The 21,592-nt window shown below is 47.3% G+C and overlaps 1 protein-coding gene across 1 annotated transcript in view; it reads right to left on the reverse strand.

Annotated features, from left to right (window-relative positions):
• LOC147884043 (uncharacterized) overlaps positions 1 to 21,592 on the reverse strand; it is a 126,946-nt gene that overhangs the window by 49,198 nt on the left and 56,156 nt on the right. The window contains exons 3-5 of the mRNA XM_087398133.1: positions 18,219 to 18,303; positions 17,808 to 17,912; positions 17,603 to 17,707 (exon numbers count right to left, since the gene is read on the reverse strand). Coding sequence (XP_087254259.1) covers positions 17,603 to 17,707; positions 17,808 to 17,912; positions 18,219 to 18,303 — 295 coding nt within the window. The remainder of the gene's footprint in view (positions 1 to 17,602; positions 17,708 to 17,807; positions 17,913 to 18,218; positions 18,304 to 21,592) is intronic.

Consider the following 21,592-nt stretch of genomic DNA (forward strand, 5'->3'; position numbering starts at 1 on the left):
CCTCCTCCTCTCGCAGATGAGGATTGTCAGTTGGAACGTTCAGGGCCTCGGGGGTGTACCTCACTGCTGCCGCAGGCAACTGATTTGTAACCAACTTCTTTTAGGTGTTACTGTGGGTCCCATGGACATTCTCATGATTCAAGAACACAAATTGAATGCTAGGGATTGTTCCAAGTTGGGTAAGCTTCTTTCAGGCCACACTTTTTGGTCACTCGCCTTGGGCACCAGGGGATTGGTGATTGGACACGGGATCATAGTCCCTTCCACAGCTTAGTGGATTATACTTTTGATTGATGGGCATAAGGTTGGTCTCCTAAAACTTTATGCATCCAATTCTAGAGGGAATCGTGTTCTTTTTTGGAAGGAACTGCTCTCTTGGTCACATATTGCAAATGCTTGGATTATAGGGGCGATTTCAACATGGTTGAAATGCCCTCGGACAAAAGGGGTGGTAGGGAAGGTGGCATTCACTCCCTAGAGAGAGCAGCGTGGGATGCCTTCCTTTTTCAGTACAGTGGCAAGGATGCTTGGCATGATGATGCTTTTCACACTCAGCCACATTCTCTCCTGTTTTCTTGGTCGAATAGGAGATTGCAGATGCCTATACATGCACGGATTGACAGATTTTATATGGATGATTGGGCTCTTGACAGAGGTGATACTGTTAGCATTGCAGCTGGGGTGTCCACTTCAGATCATTTTCCAGTGGTTTTGATGATATTAGATCCACATGTGAGATGCTACTCTGCCAGTGTTAGGATTCAAGATTCTTTCTATGTAGAAAAGGGCCTTATAGAGACAGTGTTGAGGACCTTGGTATCTCATTTGAAGGATGGGCAGCTTTCTCCTTTAGACTTAGCCGCAACCCTCTTTGATATCAATGACTTTGATCTTTCAATTGCTCGTATAAGAAGGGTTGACATCCTCACGCGTGAGATAGGTATCCGCCAACAGTTGACTGCCCTCCAGAGGGAGGAGTAGAAGAGGCCTAGAGATGCTTGGATTTAAGAGCATCTTGCTGCAGCAAGGGCTCAGCAGCAGTCATTTTTAGATCAGAGAGCAGAGTATGTCTTTCAAACCAGAGAGTCATTTTGGACACAAAAGGGAGGTAGGGTCAACAAGCAGTTCTTCTCTACTCTTGGCCCCAGACATAGTAGGGAGAGTGTCTCACAGCTTGTTGACTCAGGCAGAGTTCTTCAGACACATCCAAATGTCATCTTGCATATTGTCACAGATTTCTATGCCTCCCTTCTTACAACAAATCCAGACACTCATGCCACAGATGATGCTAGAGTGGTTATTTGGGGACACTTCCCTGGGTTGGTGACAGGGCATATGAATGTTTGACTTGATGCACCCTTTACCAACGTAGAGTTCTGGACTGGTCTCTCTGCCCTTCACAAGGGAGGGCAAGTATCCTGGTTCAGATGCACTTATCCCCTTGCTTTCCCTTCTTTCACTACACAGTTAGAAATGCCAGGAGGTTTCAGCTCAGTAGTAGAGATTAGAGGCCCTTCAGAGCGCCACGCTGGGATAGTGTGACGCTAAAATTTGATATTTTTTATTTGACATTGGTATTGTTTTTCTCTGTTTGATAAGATTTTGAGTATCAAGTGATAGCCTAGCGGCTCTCACTTATTTCTATTTTCTAAGATATTATATGGGATTGAGAGGATGAGTGAAATGGATCATTGTAAATACCATGTGTATGAATGATAAATACCTTGGTATGGGATGAGAGTTATTTGTGTATGAGATATTATGGGGTTTTTAGAAAATAGGAAGAGTGAGTCATACAAAGAGGTGGGCTCATGTCCATGCCTTCCAATAATATAAGAGAGATCACATGCCAAGTGTGTGGAAGGCATGTGGAGGAGTGTGGAGTCAAGAGGAATCCTTTTAGAATTCCTATGTGGAATGAGGAGGATGTGGACATATGGAAAAGAGAGGGTCCCTATGGACTCCATGTGGGGAGACTCTTGACTTTCTCAATATTTTAAGAGTCTTGAGCATCTTTTGATGGGACACATGGCAAGAGTAGCCAAAAAAGGACATGGATGGTGACATACGGGCTTATGTAATTGATGGGGAAAGGAATCTACATGCAACAATTGTAAATGGGTGAAGGAGGGTGAAAAAATCTCTATAAAAGGAGCCCTCCTCTCCCTTGTTCATTATCTCTTTCACCATTAGGCCTCATGTTGTTATAGCTCGTCTCCTCAAGCCTCTTCCATGAGCCTTCTCTCCCTCTTGTAGATATTCTCTTATGTAGACTCTTGACTCCATCTCTCTCTACTTCATTCTCTCTCTATGAGTAGTCTTGGAGCTTCCGCTTCCTCTTGTACGTATGAAACCTCTTCTTCTCCCTTGTATTTGTATTATTTTGAGTTGCATTGGAGTGGAGCCTCACTCTATTGATAATGAAGATCACTTTGTATTCCCTCTCGAGTCTCTCTTCCATTTTCTTTCTTTCAAAGCCTTAAAAGTTCTTTCTATTCGGCCGCTCATTGCACACACATGGTCCATCCTTTTCTCGAGCCACCAAGGGAGTTACTTACCCTCTTCTAGGCAAAATCTATGAGTGTTGGATGGTTGATGAAGGTGGAGTCTTGAGGGAGTATCCTGCTCAGGCGAAATTAGCATGGATGGAGGGCAGTTTTTATGACAGTTTGACCCCTTGTTAGTGTTTTTCTCATAACTTTATGCTCGGTAGTTCAAATTTGATGAAACGTATATCAGACAAAGCTCTCTTCAAGGCGCATTTCCCTATGTGATTAGACCTTGAATCAGATAATACTGCAAAAAGTTATGAATCTCTGTGTTTGACAGTCTGTTTTCATGACAGTTTTTACCCCCGTCTAGTAAACCGCCCATAACTTTCTGGCCGCTTTTGTGTTTCTTACGAAATGTATATCAGTGCAAAGCCCATCTCAAGGCGCATCTCTATATATGTTTGAATCTTGGATATCATGTCTCTACTGAAATTTATAGGCCTCTGTGTCTAATAACAGTTTGTAGAGTGTTTTGAGCTAATTGTAAAGGTATCTATGAAGGAGGTGCAATGTTTCCTCGGAACCTACCTATCTGACCAACAGCCCCTTCAAACTCCTCGATATATATCAGTTCAGGTGAAGGAGGGTGAAAAAATCTCTATAAAAGGAGCCCTCCTCTCCCTTGTTTATTATCTCTTTCACCATTAGGCCTCATGTTGTTATAGCTCGTCTCCTCAAGCCTCTTCCATGAGCCTTCTCTCCCTCTTGTAGATATTCTCTTATGTAGACTCTTGACTCCATCTCTCTCTACTTCATTCTCTCTCTATGTGTAGTCTTGGAGCTTCCGCTTCCTCTTGTACGTATGAAACCTCTTCTTCTCCCTTGTATTTGTATTATTTTGAGTTGCATTGGAGTGGAGCCTCACTCTATTGATAATGAAGATCACTTTGTATTCCCTCTCGAGTCTCTCTTCCATTTTCTTTCTTTCAAAGCCTTAAAAGTTCTTTCTATTCGGCCGCTCATTGCACACACATGGTCCATCCTTTTCTCGAGCCACCAAGGGAGTTACTTACCCTCTTCTAGGCAAAATCTATGAGTGTTGGATGGTTGATGAAGGTGGAGTCTTGAGGGAGTATCCTGCTCAGGCGAAATTAGCATGGATGGAGGGCAGTTTTTATGACAGTTTGACCCCTTGTTAGTGTTTTTCTCATAACTTTATGCTCGGTAGTTCAATTTTGATGAAACGTATATCAGACAAAGCTCTCTTGAAGGCGCATTTCCCTATGTGATTAGACCTTGAATCAGATAATACTGCAAAAAGTTATGAATCTCTGTGTTTGACAGTCTGTTTTCATGACAGTTTTTACCCCCGTCTAGTAAACCGCCCATAACTTTCTGGCCGCTTTTGTGTTTCTTACGAAATGTATATCAGTGCAAAGCCCATCTCAAGGCGCATCTCTATATATGTTTGAATCTTGGATATCATGTCTCTACTGAAATTTATAGGCCTCTTGAGCTAATTGTAAAGGTATCTATGAAGGAGGTGCAATGTTTCCTCGGAACCTACCTATCCGACCAACAGCCCCTTCAAACTCCTCGATATATATCAGTTCAGGTCATGTTGAGCCACAAGATCGTCTTTCAACAACGTATCGCTCTTCTGTTTGGCGCAGACCGGCTTGCTGAGATTATGGCCTCTACTGATCGTTTCCTTCTCCCTATGCTTGAGTACAACATCACTTGGGATGTTACCATCTTCATTCTCATCTAAGGGAGGAAAGTATGGTGTAGTATCTTGGCATAAAAGCTTCTTTTTAATGTCCATTTCTCAATGATAAATATCTTTGTCACTCAGTTCAAAAGCAGTAGGAAGTGAAGAGGTGCGTGAAGTTTATTACCCCCAATTTCATGTCACAATAGTTTTTAAATTTTTTTCGCAGCTCAGGGTGTTGGAATATGAAGCCAATGTGAGTCAAAAATGAGTGTTATGGAACAGGCACCTGGCGAAGTAGCATGAGCTGCTGCTCCTCCCCGTGAGCTACTGCCCCCCTCTCCCTCTCTCAACCAGCCCCCTCTCCCTCTCCCTCTTCCTCGCTGCCCCCCCCTCTCCCCCCTTCGCTGCTCCTCCTCTCCCTCCCCTCTCGCCAGCCCCCTCTCCCTCCTCCCTCACCCTCCCTCTCCCCTTCCTCCTCCCCGCCCTCCCTCTCCCACCCCTGCTGCCCCCTACCTCTCCTTCCCGTCTGCCCCTACCTCTCCCTCCCCGCCCTACCTCTCCCCCACCCGTCAGCGCCCCCACCCCCCTTCTCCTCCCCCGCCCCCTCCCCCGTCATCCCTCTCCCCCCGCCGCTTCCCCCCTCCCCGCTGCCTCCTTCTCCTCCGCCCTCCCTCTCCCCCGCCAGGCCCCCCCCCCCCCCTTTTCTCCTCCCCCGCCCCCCTCCCTCGCCCTCCCTCTCCCCCCCCCGCTGCTCTCCCCCTCCCCCATCCTTTCCTCTCCCCCGCCCTCCCTTTCCCTCCCTCCTAACCCGCCCTTCTTTCCTCTCCCACTCCCCCTCCTTCCTCTCCCCCACCCTCCCTTTCCCTCCCTCATATCCCCCCCCCAAGGAGACCCACCAAAAAAAATTTAAAAAAAAAAAAAATGGAGAGTTTAAAATAATAAAAAAAAACCTCCTCCCTCTCCCTCCCCGTCCCCTTCCTTCCTATCTCAGCTCCCCACGCCTCCCCCTCAGCCTACCTCCGTCTCCCCCTTTAGTCTATCCTCTCCTTTCCTTTCGCTCTCTCCTACCCTCTCTTTCTCCTTCTTCTTGCACCCGTGTTCAGGACAGTAGTTTCACGGACGGAGCTTTTTCAGTGTTGGAATCGGCCTTTTCACATCGATTGGTGAATGGATCCCCATTCAGCCAATCTCCGTCCACCTCCACCGGCCGCGAGAACTGTCATTTTTTCAGAAGACAAGTTGCAACAGCTCGAGGAAGATGTGGAATTAGAGGACTCCACATCACTTTTCGCCCGCATCTTTGGGTCACACCCTTCTAGATCACAGGCTAGAGACTGGATGCTAGCGGCGTTACCAGGAGACCTCGCCCCACACCTCAGGGATATTTGACTTTTGGGACGTGGATTCTTCCTTGTGGTTTTCGACTCCCACGAGTCCACAGCCCTTGTTCTCAAAGCTAATCCCCTGGCTTTGGGTTCAAGGAGGATCTTTCTTTTACACTACACCTTGGGCTTTGATCCGTTCGAGGAGGATAGTCAGATCACATCACTGTTCATCAGGTTTCCTGGTCTTCCTTAGGTTTACCATCGACTTCTTGCTACTATCGGAGCCACTTTCGGAGTGGTCACTGAGATTCCCCCCTTCCTGGCATGCCTTCTTCCTCGGCAGAGGTAGTCAGTGCAGACTGGGTGCCTCGTGTTAGGTCATTGTCTCTTACCCTAACATCTCAGATGACCACATTATGCTTCAACGTCCAGATGGCTCTCTCTTTCGACAGAGAGTCGAGATCTCAGGTAGACAGGACCAGTGCAGGATTTGCAGGACCCTTGGGCACTTTGCTAGAGACTGCCCAAGGAAGAGAAAAAGATCCAAGAGGTCTTCTGGTGCGGCTCCTTCACGTACTACTCAACTGCACCTCCCCAGCACCCTGTATCACGCACTCCAGGACCACCAAGAGCAACAGGGCGCCCTGCTTCGCGCACCCCAGGACCACCAGGTGCAGCAGGGTGGCCAATGTCCACAGCACACCCAGTACCACGATGGAGAGCTATCAGAGCGGCTCCCTTACCTCAGGAGGAGACTTTTGATCCTGTTCAGATAGACGCTTTCCAGACTCCAGAGGTGGATGCTGCTGCAGCCCCAGACACTACAGTTCCACATCAGGAGGGGCTTTTAGATCCACCAGCCCCAGTCACTTTGGTTTCTGACCACGAGGGGGCTACAGGTATTTCTTCCCCGCAGACTGTTTCCGCCACAGTCAAGACAACCGAGAAAGTGCAGGTGCAGATGAGGGCTCCTGATTCCTCTTCACCCCAGCCACAGGCCTCCTCAAGCCCCAGCTCCAGTTCTGCTGACAGAGGCCTGGCAGGTCGTTCTCCTCCATCTTCCACGAGTGCAGGTCTTCTTCGCACTCCGCAGCCAGACTTGCTTATCAGGAATTCTTTTTTGGCACTGGCAGATTCGGCGACTTTCATGGATGATGAGGAGTTTGTGCCCTCCACCTTAGGGGTCTCGGTCATTGGGATTCCGTCTGACAGGGCCTCCCTTTCAGCAGGTGTGGGGATCCTTTCACCTGTTGAGTTTCCTATCCTCAGCACGAGTGTTTTGGCCCAGGGGAAGGTGGTCTCCTCTACTAGGTCGGGTAAGCCTTTCCATCCAGCATCCTCCTGTCGATGAGGATAGTCAGCTGGAACATACAAGGCCTAGGCGGAGCTCCACACCGTCGCCGTAGGCAGCTGATCCGAAACCAGCTTCATCCAGGTGTCACTGGAGGTGCTATTGATATCCTTTTTATCCAAGAACACAAGCTGGATGCCAGTGATTGCTCTAAGTCTGGCAAACTGCTTTCAGGACATACCTTCTAGTCACCTGCTATGGGCACAAGGGGAGGTACTTGTATTTCGGTCTCTCTTTCTATTCTCCCCTTGGTTGCTGGTCATGGTATTATCTCCCCTTCTAGAGCTCAATGGATCATTATTTTGATTGGAGGGCGTAAGATTGGTCTTCTCAATCTTTATGCTCCCAACAACAGAGGGGAGCGGATCTCCTTTTGGAAGGAGTTACTCTTTTGGGCCCCCATTGCAGATTCTTGGATCATTGGTGGCGACTTCAACATGGTTGAGTTGCCTTCAGACAAAAAGGGAGGTAGACAGGGTGGAATTCATTCTTTGGAGAGGGAAGCCTGGGATGACTTCCTCTTTCAGTTCAGTGGCAGGGACACTTGGTTGGAAGATGCCTTTCATATTATGCCACAGTCACTCCTGTACTCTTGGTCAAACATGAGAATACACATGCCCATTCATGCACGGATTGACAGATTTTATGTAGACGATTGGGCACTTGACAGAGGAGGATCTGTATGCATTTCTATTGGGGTTTCCACCTCATATCATTTTCCAGTGGTGTTGCAGATTCTTGAGCCTCATCGGAGAGGACGCTCTGCCAGTGTCAGGATTCTGGATGCTTTTTATGTAGAGGAGAGCCTCACGAAGGATATTTTATAGATTTGGGTTTCTCACATACAGGGTGGAGCTGTCCACCCATCTCAGGTAGCTGTAGCCTTATCCGGAATTAGTGACTATTATCATACAGTCGTTGATTCTAGGAGACGTGAGATTCTTAGATGTGAGATTGGTATACGCCAGCAGTTAGCGTCCCTTCAGAGGGAAGAGCAGAAGAGGCCCACAAATGCTTGGATTCAGGAGCGCCTTGCTGCAGCAAGGGCTCACTTGCAGACATTGTTGGATCAGAGAGCAGAATATGCCTTTCATGCACGGGAATCCTTTTGGATTCAGATGGGTGGCAGGGTCAACAAACACTTTTTCTCTACTCATGGGCCCAGACATAGTAGAGATAGTGTTTCGCAACTTGTTGACTCAGACGAGGTGTTACAGTCAGATCCTGATGCTGTCATGCGTGTAGCTTCAGATTTTTTTGCATCCCTTCTTACTGCAGATCTAGGCACATAGGCCATTGATGATGCCAGAGAGGTTATTTGGCAGTGTATCCCTGTATTGGTGAAGGATGAGATGTATGTTTCTCTGGTTTGGTTTTTCAAATGCATGGATTAGAGGAGTATCCTCTCTCTACAGATCAGCCCATAGCCAGTTGCTCATTGGGGGGGTAAGAGGGGACAGGTTTCAGATTTTCAGATCAGTCCGCCAGGGATGTCCTCTTGCCCTGTTTCTTTTTCTGTTTGTGGCGGAAGCTATTAGTATCTACATTAGATCTCAAGCTGATATTTATGGGCTGAGGCTTCCTATCCGCCGGGAAGAAGAGCTCCTGGATAGTGAGTTGGCAGATGACTCGGCTGTTTTTTTGGATGCCTCCCCCAGGACACTCACTTCTTTCCGGACAGCCTTGGATTTGTTTTGCACGGCTGCAGGTGCACACATTAATTGGCATAAATCCAGTGGTTTTTGGATTTGCGAGGATGACACCCCAGATTGGGGTAATGATATTGGCTTCACTTGGGTACAGAGGGGCATCTCCGTCAGATATTTGGGCTGCCAGGTTGGGGTGGGCATCTCTCCTTCACAACAGTTTGCTCCGGTGTTGGAAAGCATCAGAAGAAAGCTCCTTTTCTGGAGCTCAGCCAAACTTGACTTGGCCTCCAGGGTGGTGGTGGTTAACCAGGTTCTTCTAGCCACAGCATGCTTTGTATGCTCTTGTTGGTGCCACTCTAGGGATTGTATCACTCAGCTTAAGAGGCATGTACGAAACTTTTTATGGAGTGGTCTATATGGCACAACTGATGTTACAGCCAGGGTGGCTTGGGAGACCTTGATTCTTCCTACAAGAGAAGGGGGTTTGAATATCATCGACCCAGATCTACAGTGCAGAGCTTTACTCTGCAAGTTCGTTGTGAGAGGGCTTATGCCAGGGCAAGAGCCTTGGAAGGATTTTTTTATCAGATGCATACAGTCTCGCACGCCCACTTCAGGAGAGGATTGGACACACAGTACTAGATGGGTTTTCACCACAGCCCACCTTAGGTTTCCCTCTTCCCCTCTTATGGTTGCTTTCCTGAAAGCATGGGCCAGCTTTAGGAGTACTCTTGCAGGATTTTTCCCCCATCCACCCATGAAGAGATTGAAAGGCTCAGCTAGGAGGGCTGCTTTCTTCAAGGAATGGAAGGATTCTCCTTTCTTCTCTGAGACTACTACAGGGTTGAGGTGGCACTTTCAGCCTCAGCCTTGGTTGTTTTCCACCTCACTCTGAGGGGGTTTTTTATTTATCCTCATGATTTCATGATGTATTCCGCTTTGAGCTTGCTCTCGCGGGTTTTTTCTCTTACTTAATAGAAGTCTCTTTCTTGGAAAAAAAAAAAAGAGATTGAAAGGCAGCCTATCGTGTGGAATGACATGATTTTGGATGAGCTTGGCAGACCACTTGGAGCTTCTCCTTACATGCAGTGGCCAAAATGGGAGAGGGGCCCTGCATCTACAGTGGGAGTATGGAAAGCCTTCAGGAAGCTTCCTGCAGACCGACAGGCACAGATGGTTCTTAATCTCAGAGGGAGTGCAAGGAGAGTCCAACAGATTGATATAGCCTTGCCCTTGGATTGGGTGGACACAGATGACATGCCTATTACTTGCTCCACCTGGATGGGGGCATTTTCCAGATTGGGAGTTCCTTTACAGGTGATTGCTTTTCTTGACACACATGAGGATGCCTTAGTTTTTGATGTTTCTTCGGGGGGCAGGCTGTCCAGATCCACAGACGATATCTTGCTGGAGGTACCGTTTCAGCCAGTCAGGATAGTGGGCTTCATGGAGCATGGCTCTCTTTCACAGTGGTACTTGGATCCTGACCCGCTTCTCCTCGCCCTTGGCTCATGGAGGCTGTGGCTCTATGGAGGTGTCCCAATTACAGAGATCAAAGAGCTCAAGGTGTCTTCAGTATTGGCTGTCCACGGAGCAGCCGGGGCCCGGAAGATGGATCAAAGGGGGAGTTTGTGCCTCACCATTGGCTGTGTTTTGGAGCAGCAAGGAGGTCAAGAGGAACAATTGAAGTGGTGGCCGTAGACTCCGCTTCCTTATGCTCACTAGTTCTCTCACTCTTCCGTTGAGGACATTGCTGCTAGTAGTGACCTTTTTGGCCACACCGGTTACAAGTACTTTGAAGCCCTTAGAGATTCTCTTTCCTCATTTGCTATCTTCTTCCTTCCCTTCTGCTGAGCTGCCAAAGCGTCTGAGTGACTGTGTTGGAAAGGATCCTGAAACCTCTCCTCCTAGTTGAGTACCATGGGTACCAATTCCTCTCACATCAGCGTATTCATTCTTCTACTGGTAATCAAGGACGGACAAAATGCAGAGTACTAGGAAGACAAGCGGGATAGCTGGCCGTGTCCTCTGATGATATTTGCTCCGTGCCTGGAGAATCTGTTGCTGAAGCTCTTGTAACTGTGCCAATTATGTTTTTGCAGTGGGACCCTGGGGAATGGGAATGGATAGATGAAGGGCACCGAGAGAAGGGCATCCCCTTCTTTCATTACACGGTCAGTAATGCCAGGAAATTCCAGCTCAACTGTAGGGGTTGGAGGCCCACCAGAGCTCATCATTGGGAGAACTTTCAGATTCCTGCTGACTCGCAGAAATTTTTTTGGTAGAGACTCTGGAAATCCCACCGGAACAGAAAAATCACTCTCTTCTTTTGGCTTTCTATTCATGGTGGGATAGCAGTAAACCATTGGAGATCCAGGTTCGGAGCTGACCCTTCTTGCCCTCGCTGCCTTTCTGCTTTGGAGACAATACAACACTGCCTTTGGGATTGCAGAGAGGCGAGAATCATATGGAAGGGGTTTGGAAGACTTTTCAGCACTTTTGTTCGCCTACCTTTCTATATGACCTGGGGATTAGTGGCTTGGCTTACTCTTTCAGGGCCCCAGGTATTTTTTGAGAGACTTGATTCCTCTTGGGATCTTCACATCCGATGACACCTTGTGGAGTCGTGCTGTCTAGAGGATGTTCCGGCCACTCTTTTCAGGGCTGCTCACTCCTTGGTCGACTCTCCATGGGAGATCCTAGCTAGCATTGCAGCATGGCACATTTGGAGAGCCAGATGCACTGAGGCTTTGGAGGGTTCTCAGGTTCACCCTTCTCAGATCTTGGCCAATACACTTAGACAGATACGATACACACTCTGATGGCCATTTGGGCGACCATGCAAGGATCATCTCGAGCAGCCTCCTCCGAGAGAGTTACTTTTCTCAGAGATTGGAGAGACTCTCCCTTCTTTGCTAAGACTTCTACAGGGTTGAGATGGCATTTTCAGCCTCAGCCTTGGTTTCTTTCTACCTCATTCGTCTGAGGTGTTTTTTATTACATGCTTAGCATGGTGTATTTCCGCACAGAGCTTGCTCTAGCGGGTTTCTTTCTTACTTAATAGAAGTCTCTTTTTTGGAAAAAAAAAGATTTTCGCAGCTGTGCGAAAGAACTTTTAGCGTAGGCTTTGGAAATACCTCAGGAATAGAAAGATCACTCTTTCCTTTTGGCTTTCTATTCATGGAGGGATTGCAGTGAACCTATGGAGATCCAGGTTCGGGGTTGACCCTAATTGTCCTCGTTGTCAGATGGCAGTTTAGTCAGTACAGCATTGCCTTTGGGAGTGTAGATAGGCGAGGATGATCTGGAAAGGTGTTGCTAGGATTTTCAGCAACTTTCATACATCACCTTTCTATATGACTTGGGGTTCAGTGGCTTGGTTCTCTCTTATTGGCCCACATGTGTTTTTCGAGGGACATGATCCAGATCCAGCTTTCATTGTATGGCGACACTCAATGGAGTCTTGTTCCCTCCAAGATTTTCCCCTCACTCCTTTCAGAGCTGCTCATGCCTCAGTAGACACGTCTTGGGAGATTTTGGCTAGCATTGCAGCTTGGCATATTTGGAGAGCTAGGTGTACAGAGGCGATGGAGGGTATCAAGGTTCACCCTTCCTAGACTATGGCTAGTATTTGGACTGACATAGTACACACTTTGATGGCCATTTGAGCGAACATGCAAGGATCCTCTAGAGCAGCCACTTCCAAGAGAGTTACTTTTTTCAGAGTTTGGAGGGGATCTCCTTTCTTCTCTGAGTTTCCTTCAGGGTTGAGATGGCATTTTCAGCCTCCGCCTTGGGTTTTTATTAGCTCACTTTGAGTTGTTTTTCCCTCATGCATTGCTGATGTACTCCCACATTTGAGTTTGCTCTCGCGGTTTTCATTCATACTTAATGAAGTAATTTTCTTGAAAAAAAAAAAAAGAACCTCATGGTGTGGGGCACCTCAAGCCTCCTACCATCGCCATTAATCAATACCTTCACACTTTTCTTGACAATAGCAAAGTGACATCAAACAGGTGGAATGCATCATTAATATTGGATTGAACTGTTCCAATCACTTGAGAGGGTGGGGTTGGACCCCATTTCCAATGGAGATATTGATTCATATGCTTGCAATAAAGGGCTACAAATCTTGGACACTTAGCTGCTGAGTCCAAAACCATCCTTGGTCTGCCTTATTCAAATAAATGCATCCCAGCCACTTGCTATGGCTAAAACTACTAAGCCTCATTGCATTCTAGTGTGGAATTTCAAAATCTTTGATGTTATGTGCAAGTTTTCAGTCAGGTCACTGACGTTGAATTTAGGCAGACAGATAGAGCATTGTAAGCTTCCCTACAAATGCTGCACTATGGGGTAACATCACCTAGTCACATGAGTATATCTATAGACTTGTGCCTTGATCGCTCTCATGGCTACCTAAAGGTAAGAAAACCCTCAAGGAATCAGAAAATCATATAATCCTTAGTCAACCAAGCCCTTCCACCTCATCTCTAAAAATGTTTCAATATTCTACGTGGAATGTCAATGAGAAGTAGAGGACCGTATGAGCAATTACTCCAGATAAAACTAGAGATGCAACTCAAAGGGAAAATATGTTTTGTCCAGCTCTGTGACAAGGAGGAAACGATTCTTCCTATATAGTCAAAAAGTGAGGCAAAACTCCCCCATTGACAAGGAGACAAAGAGGCTATCATGCTCCAATTTCTATTGCACCTTGTCGGAGACTCATGAAGTAGAAAGCAAGACACGATTGTGTATTCCACAAGAGAGCTTGACTCAAATGGAAACAATGAACAGATACAAATGGAATTACAACTCTTAGGTTGTATATGAAACCTAGAATAGGACTAGCCTACATAACCATACCATTGCATATGTTCCTATGATTCCCATTCAATGGTATGGACGAAGTACTTTGGAAATGTCTTTGTAGTACTCAGTGTATCTAGAGTACCTAGGAGTAGAAACAAATAAAACAATGTTATTTTATAAAAAACTCCTTGACATTATTGGCAGATCTCTCATAGTGCCATTATCTCCTTAAATGGGGAGAACAATATTAGTGCTATTCTCCAATTACAATGGGAGTAGAATGACACTAGTGCCATTTTGGCCATTGCAGTGAGGAGGATGGCACAAATGCCATTCCCTACAAAATAAGAGGAGGGTTTGAGGATGGCACTAGTGCCATTCTACGCTTGCAAGGGGAGAATCAAACTAGTGTCATTCTTCCCTTGCAAAGGCATGATTTTAGATTTACAAAGAGGAATGGCACTAGTTCTCTTCTCAAAGCCAGTATTTTTCATTGCAATAAGAGAATGGCACTATTGCCATTCTCTCAATTACAAAGGGAGCCATTTTCCACAACCTCTTGTGAGGTTGGAAGCTGTGATCTAGAAGGGTGGGACCCACGGATGCCTGCGAAGAGATTTGTAGAGCTCTCAAGCTCTTACATCCTTTTGCTACTACAACAGGTCGTCTTTTGAAAACATACATGCTCTTGCGGCTGGTGGAAGTGGACGAGGATTGACTAGATGGGTCGCAGGTTGGGAACCTAAGGGGGAAGAGCTAGGAGGGCTAAGAGGGGAGAGCTGAAGGAGGGGGCTGAGAGGAAAGAGTTAGGAAATAGGGGCTGAGAGAGGAAAATTGAGGCTGAGGGTAAAAGGAAGGGATGAAGGCTGAGAGGGAGCACGTTGCGAGTAGAGGCTGAGGTGAAAGGAAGCTGGAAAGGTAGAGCTGGATAGGAGAGGCTGAGAACTAAAGGAGTTCTAAGGTATAGGGGAAAGAACAAGAGTTCTAGTGCTCGGAAGGAAGTTGAAAGGACCTCGAAATGAAGCTTGATAAGACTGTTGAAGGCACAATGAATAGAGCTGAAGGGACCTCGGAGGATGTAGAGTAGCTTCATTGGCCTCCCTCACCTCAACCTCTTGGAAGGGAAAGGGAAAGAGAGAGCAGGGCTAGGAACATGGCTCTAATACCACATGAAAGATCATAGTGGTAGGGAGAGAAGTAAGCTAACACTAGGAATGGAAATGAAAGATAACAAGCATAATGGAAATGAAATGGAAAGAAAATGAAAGCAATGAAAAGTACTCACATGATACCAAAAGAGCTTGATGTTGACTAATGTGAAAAGACTCAAGATAAGTACAACACTATATAGTGTGATACTAGACTCTAGAAAGCCATAGTTTATATGGGATAACTCCCAATATGACACGTGGCATGTCTAGGACTCACTAGACTATAAAACCACACCTAGACCACCTAGAACACTCACTTTAGACTCACTTTGGCTTCATATTCCAACAGTTTTCCCTTCACCAATTTCAGATTGGGAGCCTTCAACAGATCCGAAATTGTTACAACAGCAAAACGGGCCTCTTGGAAGCACTATCAATTATGGCTTCTATAGATCCTTTCAGCCTCCATTTGCTCCTTCTGCTCGACATCCTCTTGGAGCTGCTGCCCGTAAGTTGGTGCCCGTCATTCTCTTGGAGCTACTGTCCTTCTACTTCTGTCTGCCATGAAGAAGTTCCAGACTTGCTCGAGCTCATGAAGAACTTATCAAGGTAATATTTCCATAGTTATACTTGCATTTCTACTCTTTTCCAGCCATGGAGTCTTCCAAATCAACTACCATTTCGTTCAAAAAGTTTAATGGTAAGAATTTCCCTACATGGCAAACAAAGATGCGTCTTGTACTTATGAAAGATGGAGTGTGGAATGTTGTGCGTGGCAAGGAGAAAAAGCCACAATCAGATGAAAAGAAAATTGCACACTGGGAGGATCTGAATGACAAAGCTCTTTCTCTCATTGGTTTGGGGTTGGGTGATGACGTTATTCATCATTTTGATTTTGACTCCACTGCTCACGACTTATGGGCTAAGTTTGAAGAATTGTTCGGCAACAAAATCATCAATTCAAAGGTATTCCTCAGACAGGAATTCTTCAAGCCGCAAATGAAGCACGAAGACTCTCTTCTTGCTCACTTGAATCATATGGAATCCCTTGTCACTCAAGTCTGAAGGCCGTCGTAGGGGAAGATGATTAAATTGTTGTGCTCCTCTCGAGCATTGAGAAAAATTCTAAGTACCGAGAGATCATACCAGCATTGCGTGTGACACAAATGGGTTATCATGATATGGTTGATGCTCATTGATCATGAAAGACGGCATCCAAACACTACGGACTCCACTGTATTGTACTCCAAGGGCAAAGGCAAAGGCAAATTCAAGCCTTTCAAATGCAATCACGGTGGGAAGCTTGGTTACACCAAGGATCGGTCGCTACTTCCAGAAGCTTACCAAGCAACAACACAAGGATCATGTCAACTTGGTTGAAGCTGCAACAAGTGAAGACGAAGAAGAAGATGATGCTTCGACACCGACTCATGCTCTTACCATGGACATCAGAGATCTCTCTCTCTATTCTGAGGTCTATGTACCTGATGATCGGGACTTTTGTTTCTGATCTATTTTTATTATTCCTACAGCTTGATGTATTTTGGGGTCCTCTGCCCTAGGTAGTCCCCCTAAAATGATATGTATCGAGTGTTTGGTTTTCATTGAGTTTAAAGATCCTCTCTGCCTTGGATAGTCCTCCTAAAAGGATGTATTGGTTTTCCTATTTTGGTGTGTGGCTTCCTAACATGTCCTGTTATGAAGCCAAGGGGGGATCCTGTTATGAAGCCAAGGGGGGATGTACTGTGGGAGCCATATGTATTGGCTTTGATTGGTCTCGTTATCAGGCCTGGCCGAGTTTCAAGATGGTGGTGTATTCCTAGACCTATGAGCTGGTCATGTAGCCATGCTATAACGTGAGCCTCTAAGCATGTTGAGTCTCAAGCCATGAGAGTGCTTGGATCAAACCTCTGAACACGCTCAGACTTTAGCCTCTGAGTTACATAGGGTGCACAGTTTGATGACTGTCATTGTCATGCTATATTCTTGGTTCCATTCCAGTAGTCTCTCACCTTGCCTTCATGGGGGGGGTGTTGGAATATGAAGCCAAAGTGAGTGTTCTAGGTGGTCTAGGTGTGGTTTTATAGTCTAGTGAGTCCTAAACATGCCACGTGTCATATTGGGAGTTATCCCATATAAACTATGGCTTTCTAGAGTCTAGTGTCACACTATATAGTGTTGTACTTTTGTCTTAAGTCTTTTCACATCAGTCAACATCAAGCTCTTTTGGTATCATGTGAGTACTTGTCCATTGCTTTCATTTTCTTTCCATTTCATTTCCATTATGCTTGTTATCTTTCCTTTCCATTCCTAGTGTTAGCTTTCTTCTCTCCCTACCACTATGATCTTTCAAAAAATTGGAGACAAAATGTTGCTTGAATACATTGTTGACTGTGCTATAGATGGAGCAATGTGTTGCAGAAACCACGACCTGGAAGAAATGTCCTTCGAGCAAGAAAAGCAACTATTCTTGGAGGTGGGACTGCAGGTAGAAGGAAGGGTTGAGGAGCAGCAAAGATGCTGTGAATTCTGGTCCCTAAATCACAAACAAGGGAGCCCATTTGAGGCTGAAGGAAGGGCTAGTTAGATGCTGCGAATTCTGGTCCCTCTGTTCTCGACAGGGTCCTAGTAAATCAAACCAGAACTCCACTCCACAAAGTTGCGGCAGGTTTGAGTCATAGAATAGCAGGACAGCGTAGGAGAGATAAGTCATTAAGATAATTTTCCGAAAATCTCATGTACTGACTTCCCATGTTCGTGCGTAGGCATTCTCTAGTCAAATGATTGTCCATTGAAAGTGTCTAACCATCTCGATAAGAGGATTTCATGAAGCCTAAATGCACCTCTTCTGAAGTATCTCATTTCAAAGCAGTGATCATAGCTGGAAAAAATATTGCCGAAACTCTATCTATATAAATAATCTCCTATTGTGCATGACAATGCCCTTGCCAACCTAGTGAAAATGATATAATCATATGGATCAGAATCAAAGGCTGACCTAGTGACACTAGACCACCTTAAGAAATATCACAAAAGGAAATCTATGTAATGGAGCTACCTTGAGTGAAGACAGGATGAACCTAGAACAAAAGTAAAAAGTTTTACCCTATTCTTTTCGTCAAGCTCAGTCTTGTAAGCAGCTTCAGCTGATTCTTTCTCCTTGATATGTGTCTCCAGAATAGTTCTGCTCTTCTTGTTTTCTAAAAAGATCTGTGAAAACATGACTGAAAGATACATGAGCATCCCCATCACAAATGTTTACAATATAATTCATCACAACTGGTTTTACATGATGGTTAAAGGAGATAACCTTCAAAGCTATGAGACGCTTTGCTGCAGCTGATGCTTCCAAGTAATTCCCATTGTTCTCCAATCTCTTCCTGCCAGCGTCGAGCTCCTTAATCATATCCTTCAACTGTAGACATTCAGATCTGTGAGCAGAAAAGATGTAGAATTCTAATGTCAAACCGTACAACAAGGCAACTCAGGGAAGAAGTACTATAGAGCCTATTTTTTGCATGTATTTTATCTGACCGCATCCATCTTGTTGAAATACATTATATATCTTTGAGTGTATCGTGTTTAACATTATAGGTTTTAGTCATGTAGGACCTTGTTATCAGCTATCATCATTGGCAAATGTTTGGAAAAACTGCTTCTAAAGATATGCACAATTATCTACATAACATTAATAACCTTGTGGCTAATAACATCTACTGACCTGGTCATTGTGAGTTATCATGCCAGCCTCATACAACCATTTTCGACCAGGACTTCTTTGCATTGTTCTGCAATAGCTTGTCGAACTGCAACAAATGATGCATCAGAAAGGTTATGACAAACAAAACTTCACTTTTAAATAGAATAAAATATTCAATAAATCATACACATAGTTCACACGATATGGAGGCTCTGACACCATGTGAGAATCAAGCACAGCTGCTCCCTGCTCTGCCTCCCTCCTGCTTGCTCTTCCTCCTCCTTCCACCTCATTTCCTGCCCATGCCCAACCCTTTCCACACCAGCTTCTTTCCTGCCACAGCGCATTTTGGGCTGTTCCTTAGCCCATTCGTGGCTGTGCCATTGGGCTTTGCCAGCCCGTTTTGAGCTGGCTCATGGCTGCCACCCTGCCCCTCTTCTTCCAGCCCGTGAGCTAGTTTTTGGCTTAATTTAGGCTTACGCAAAGCTTACTCCACCGTGCCAAGGGCCTCTACAGCCATTCACGCCCACTCTTAAGGGCTTTTCCAGCCCTTTGTTTGGCTCATGTGACTACCTCCAGGCCTCACCCCTTCCTCCAATAGCACCTCCTGGATGAAGCTAATTCCGGATCAACTGCCTACGGCGACGGTATGGAACTCCGCCTAGGCCGTGTATGTTTCAGCTGACTATCCTCATCGACAGGAGGATGCTGGGTGGAAAGGCTTACCCGACCTAGTAGAGGAGACCAGCTTCCCCTAGGCCGAAACACTCCTGCTGAGGGCAGGAAACTCAACAGGTGAAAGGATACACCTGCTGAGGGCGAGGCCCTGTTAGAAGGAATCCCAATGACCGGGACCCCTAAGGTGGAGGGCACAAACTCCTCATCATCCATGAAAGTCGCGGAATCAGCCAGTGTCAAAAAAGAGTTCTTGAGAAGCAAGTCTGGCCAAGGAGTGCAAAGAAGACCTGCACTCGTGGAGGAAGGAGGAGAAGGACCTGCCAGGCCTCTATCAGTAGATCTGGAGCTGGGAGCTGAGGAGGCCTGTGGCTGGGCTGAAGAAGGATCTGTAGTCCTCATCTGTGCAAACACTCCCTTAGCTGTGGCATGAACAATCTGAGGGGGAGAAGTATCGGTAGTCCCCTCGTGATCAGAAACGAAAATGATTGGGACTGGTGCATCTGAAATCCCCTCCTGATGTGGAACTATAGTATCTGGGGCTGCAAGAGCATCCACCTCTGGAGTCTAGATGGCATCTGTCTGAACCTCGTCAAGGGTCTCCTCCTGAGGTAAAGGAGCCACTCTGACCGCTCTCCAACGTGGTACTGAGAGTGCTGTAGGCTTTGGGCGCCCTGCTGCACCTGGTGGTCCTGGGGTGCATGAAGCAGGGCGCCCTGCTGCTCCTGGTAGTCTTGGAGTGCGTGGTACAGGCCGCAGGGGAGGTGCAGAAATGGTAGTACGTGAAGGAGCCGCACCAGAAGACCTCTTAGGTCTTTTTCTCTTCCTTGGGCAATCTCTAGCAAAGTGCCCAAGGGTCTTGCAAATCCTGCACTGATCCTGTCTACCTGCAATCTTGATTCTCTGTCGAAAGAGAGAGCCATCTGGACGCTGAATCATGATGTGGTCATCTGAGATGTTAGGGTCAGAGACAATGACCCTAACTCGGGGCACCCCGTCCGCTCTGACTGCCTCTGTCGAGGAAGAAGGCATGCCAGGAAGGGGGGAATCTCAGTGACCACTCCGAAAGTGGCTCGGATAGTAGTAAGAAGTTGATGGTAAACCTGAGGAAGACCAGGAAACCTGATGAACAGTGATGTGACCTGACTGTCCTCCTCGACCGGATCAAAGCCCAAGGTGTAGGGCAAAAGAAAAATCCTCCTCGAACCCAAAGCCAGGGGATTAGCTTTGAGAACAAGGGTTGTGGACTCGTGGGAGTCGAAAACCACTTGGAAGAATCCACGTCCCAGAAGTCGAATATCCCTGAGGTGTGGGGCGAGATCTCCTAGTAACGCCGCCAACATCCAGTCTCTAGCCTATGATCTGACCCAAAGATGTGGGCGAAAAGTGATGTGGAGCCCTCTAATTCCACATCTTTCTTGAGCTGCTGCAACTCGTCTTTTGAAAAAATGACGGTTCTCGCAGCCGGTGGAAGTGGACGGAGATTGGGTGAATGGGGATCCATTCGCCAATCGAAGTAAAAAGGCCGATTCCAACACTGTTAAAGCTCCGTCCGTGAAACTACTGCCCAAGATGCCTTGAAACAGGCGTAGGAAGGAGGAGAAAAGGAGAGGGTAGGAGAGAGGGGAAGGGACGGAAAGGAGAAGCGGAGGGGAGCTGAGATAGGATAGAAGGGAGAGGGCTGACGGGGAAGGAGAGGGTAGGCGATGGAGAAAAAAAGAGGGGGTTGTTAGGAGGGAGGGAGGGGGCGGGTTAGGAGGGAGGAAGGGGGCTGAAGACAGGGAGGAAGAAGGTGGGCGGGGGAGAGGAAGGGAGGGGCCAGGTTAGGAAGGAAGGGGGCGAGGGGGTTAGAGGAAGGGTGGGGGAAGGGGCGGGGGAGGGAGGGGGCGGGGGAGGGGAGGGAGGAGAAGGGGGAAAGAGGGGGTGGGAGGAAAGGGGGGGGGCGGGGGAGGAGAAGGGGGCGGCAGCGGGGGGGGGAGAGGGAGGGCGGGGGAGGGGGAAGGGGAGGGAAGGGGCAGGGGAGGAGGAGGGGGCGGGGGGGCAGCGGGAGAGGGAGGGTGGGGGAGAAAGGGGGCGGGGGGGGAGCGGGTGGGGGAGAGGGGGTAGGGGAGGGGCAGTGGGTGGGGGAGGGAGGGCAGTGCGTGGGGAGAGGGAGGGCGAGGAGGGAGAGGGAGGGGGTGGGTGGGTTGGCAGGGGGGGAGAGGGAGAGCAGGGAGGAGGAAGGGAGGGAGGAGGGAGAGGGGGCTGGCAAAGGGGAGGGAGAGGGCAAGCAGCGAGGGTGAGGGGGAGGGAGAGAGAGGGAGAGGGGGCTGGCTGAGAGAGGGAGAGGGGGGGGGGGGGCAGCAGCTCACGGGGAGAGGAGCAGCTCGGTACACCTAGTTCAAGGTCTCTGCTTTGAATAGTCTCTCTAAAATTATGTATGCTTTTGTGGCTTTGGAGTCATTAAGGGTACTCTGCCCTGATTAGTAGTCCCCCAAAAATGATTGTAATGGATGTTTACTCTTATGGCTATGCGAGAATCCTACCCAGTTTAGAGTAAGGGAGGGTGACGAGGGATGGTTCTTACTGCCGGTCATGGCTGAGAAGTCACTATCACATGAGAAGTGTTGGATAGTTGGACTTTCTCTTTCCAGTATTGCGGTGGAGGGGGAATCGGTCTACTCCTTGCATGTTGGGTCTCACACTCTTTGCTCTGAGGGGGGATGTTGGAGAAATCATAG

The sequence above is a fragment of the Dipteris shenzhenensis genome, chromosome 27 (genome assembly GCF_047967505.1).
Source record: "Dipteris shenzhenensis isolate YYH24624 ecotype China chromosome 27, Dip_SZ_1.0, whole genome shotgun sequence".
Lineage (NCBI taxonomy): Eukaryota > Viridiplantae > Streptophyta > Polypodiopsida > Gleicheniales > Dipteridaceae > Dipteris > Dipteris shenzhenensis.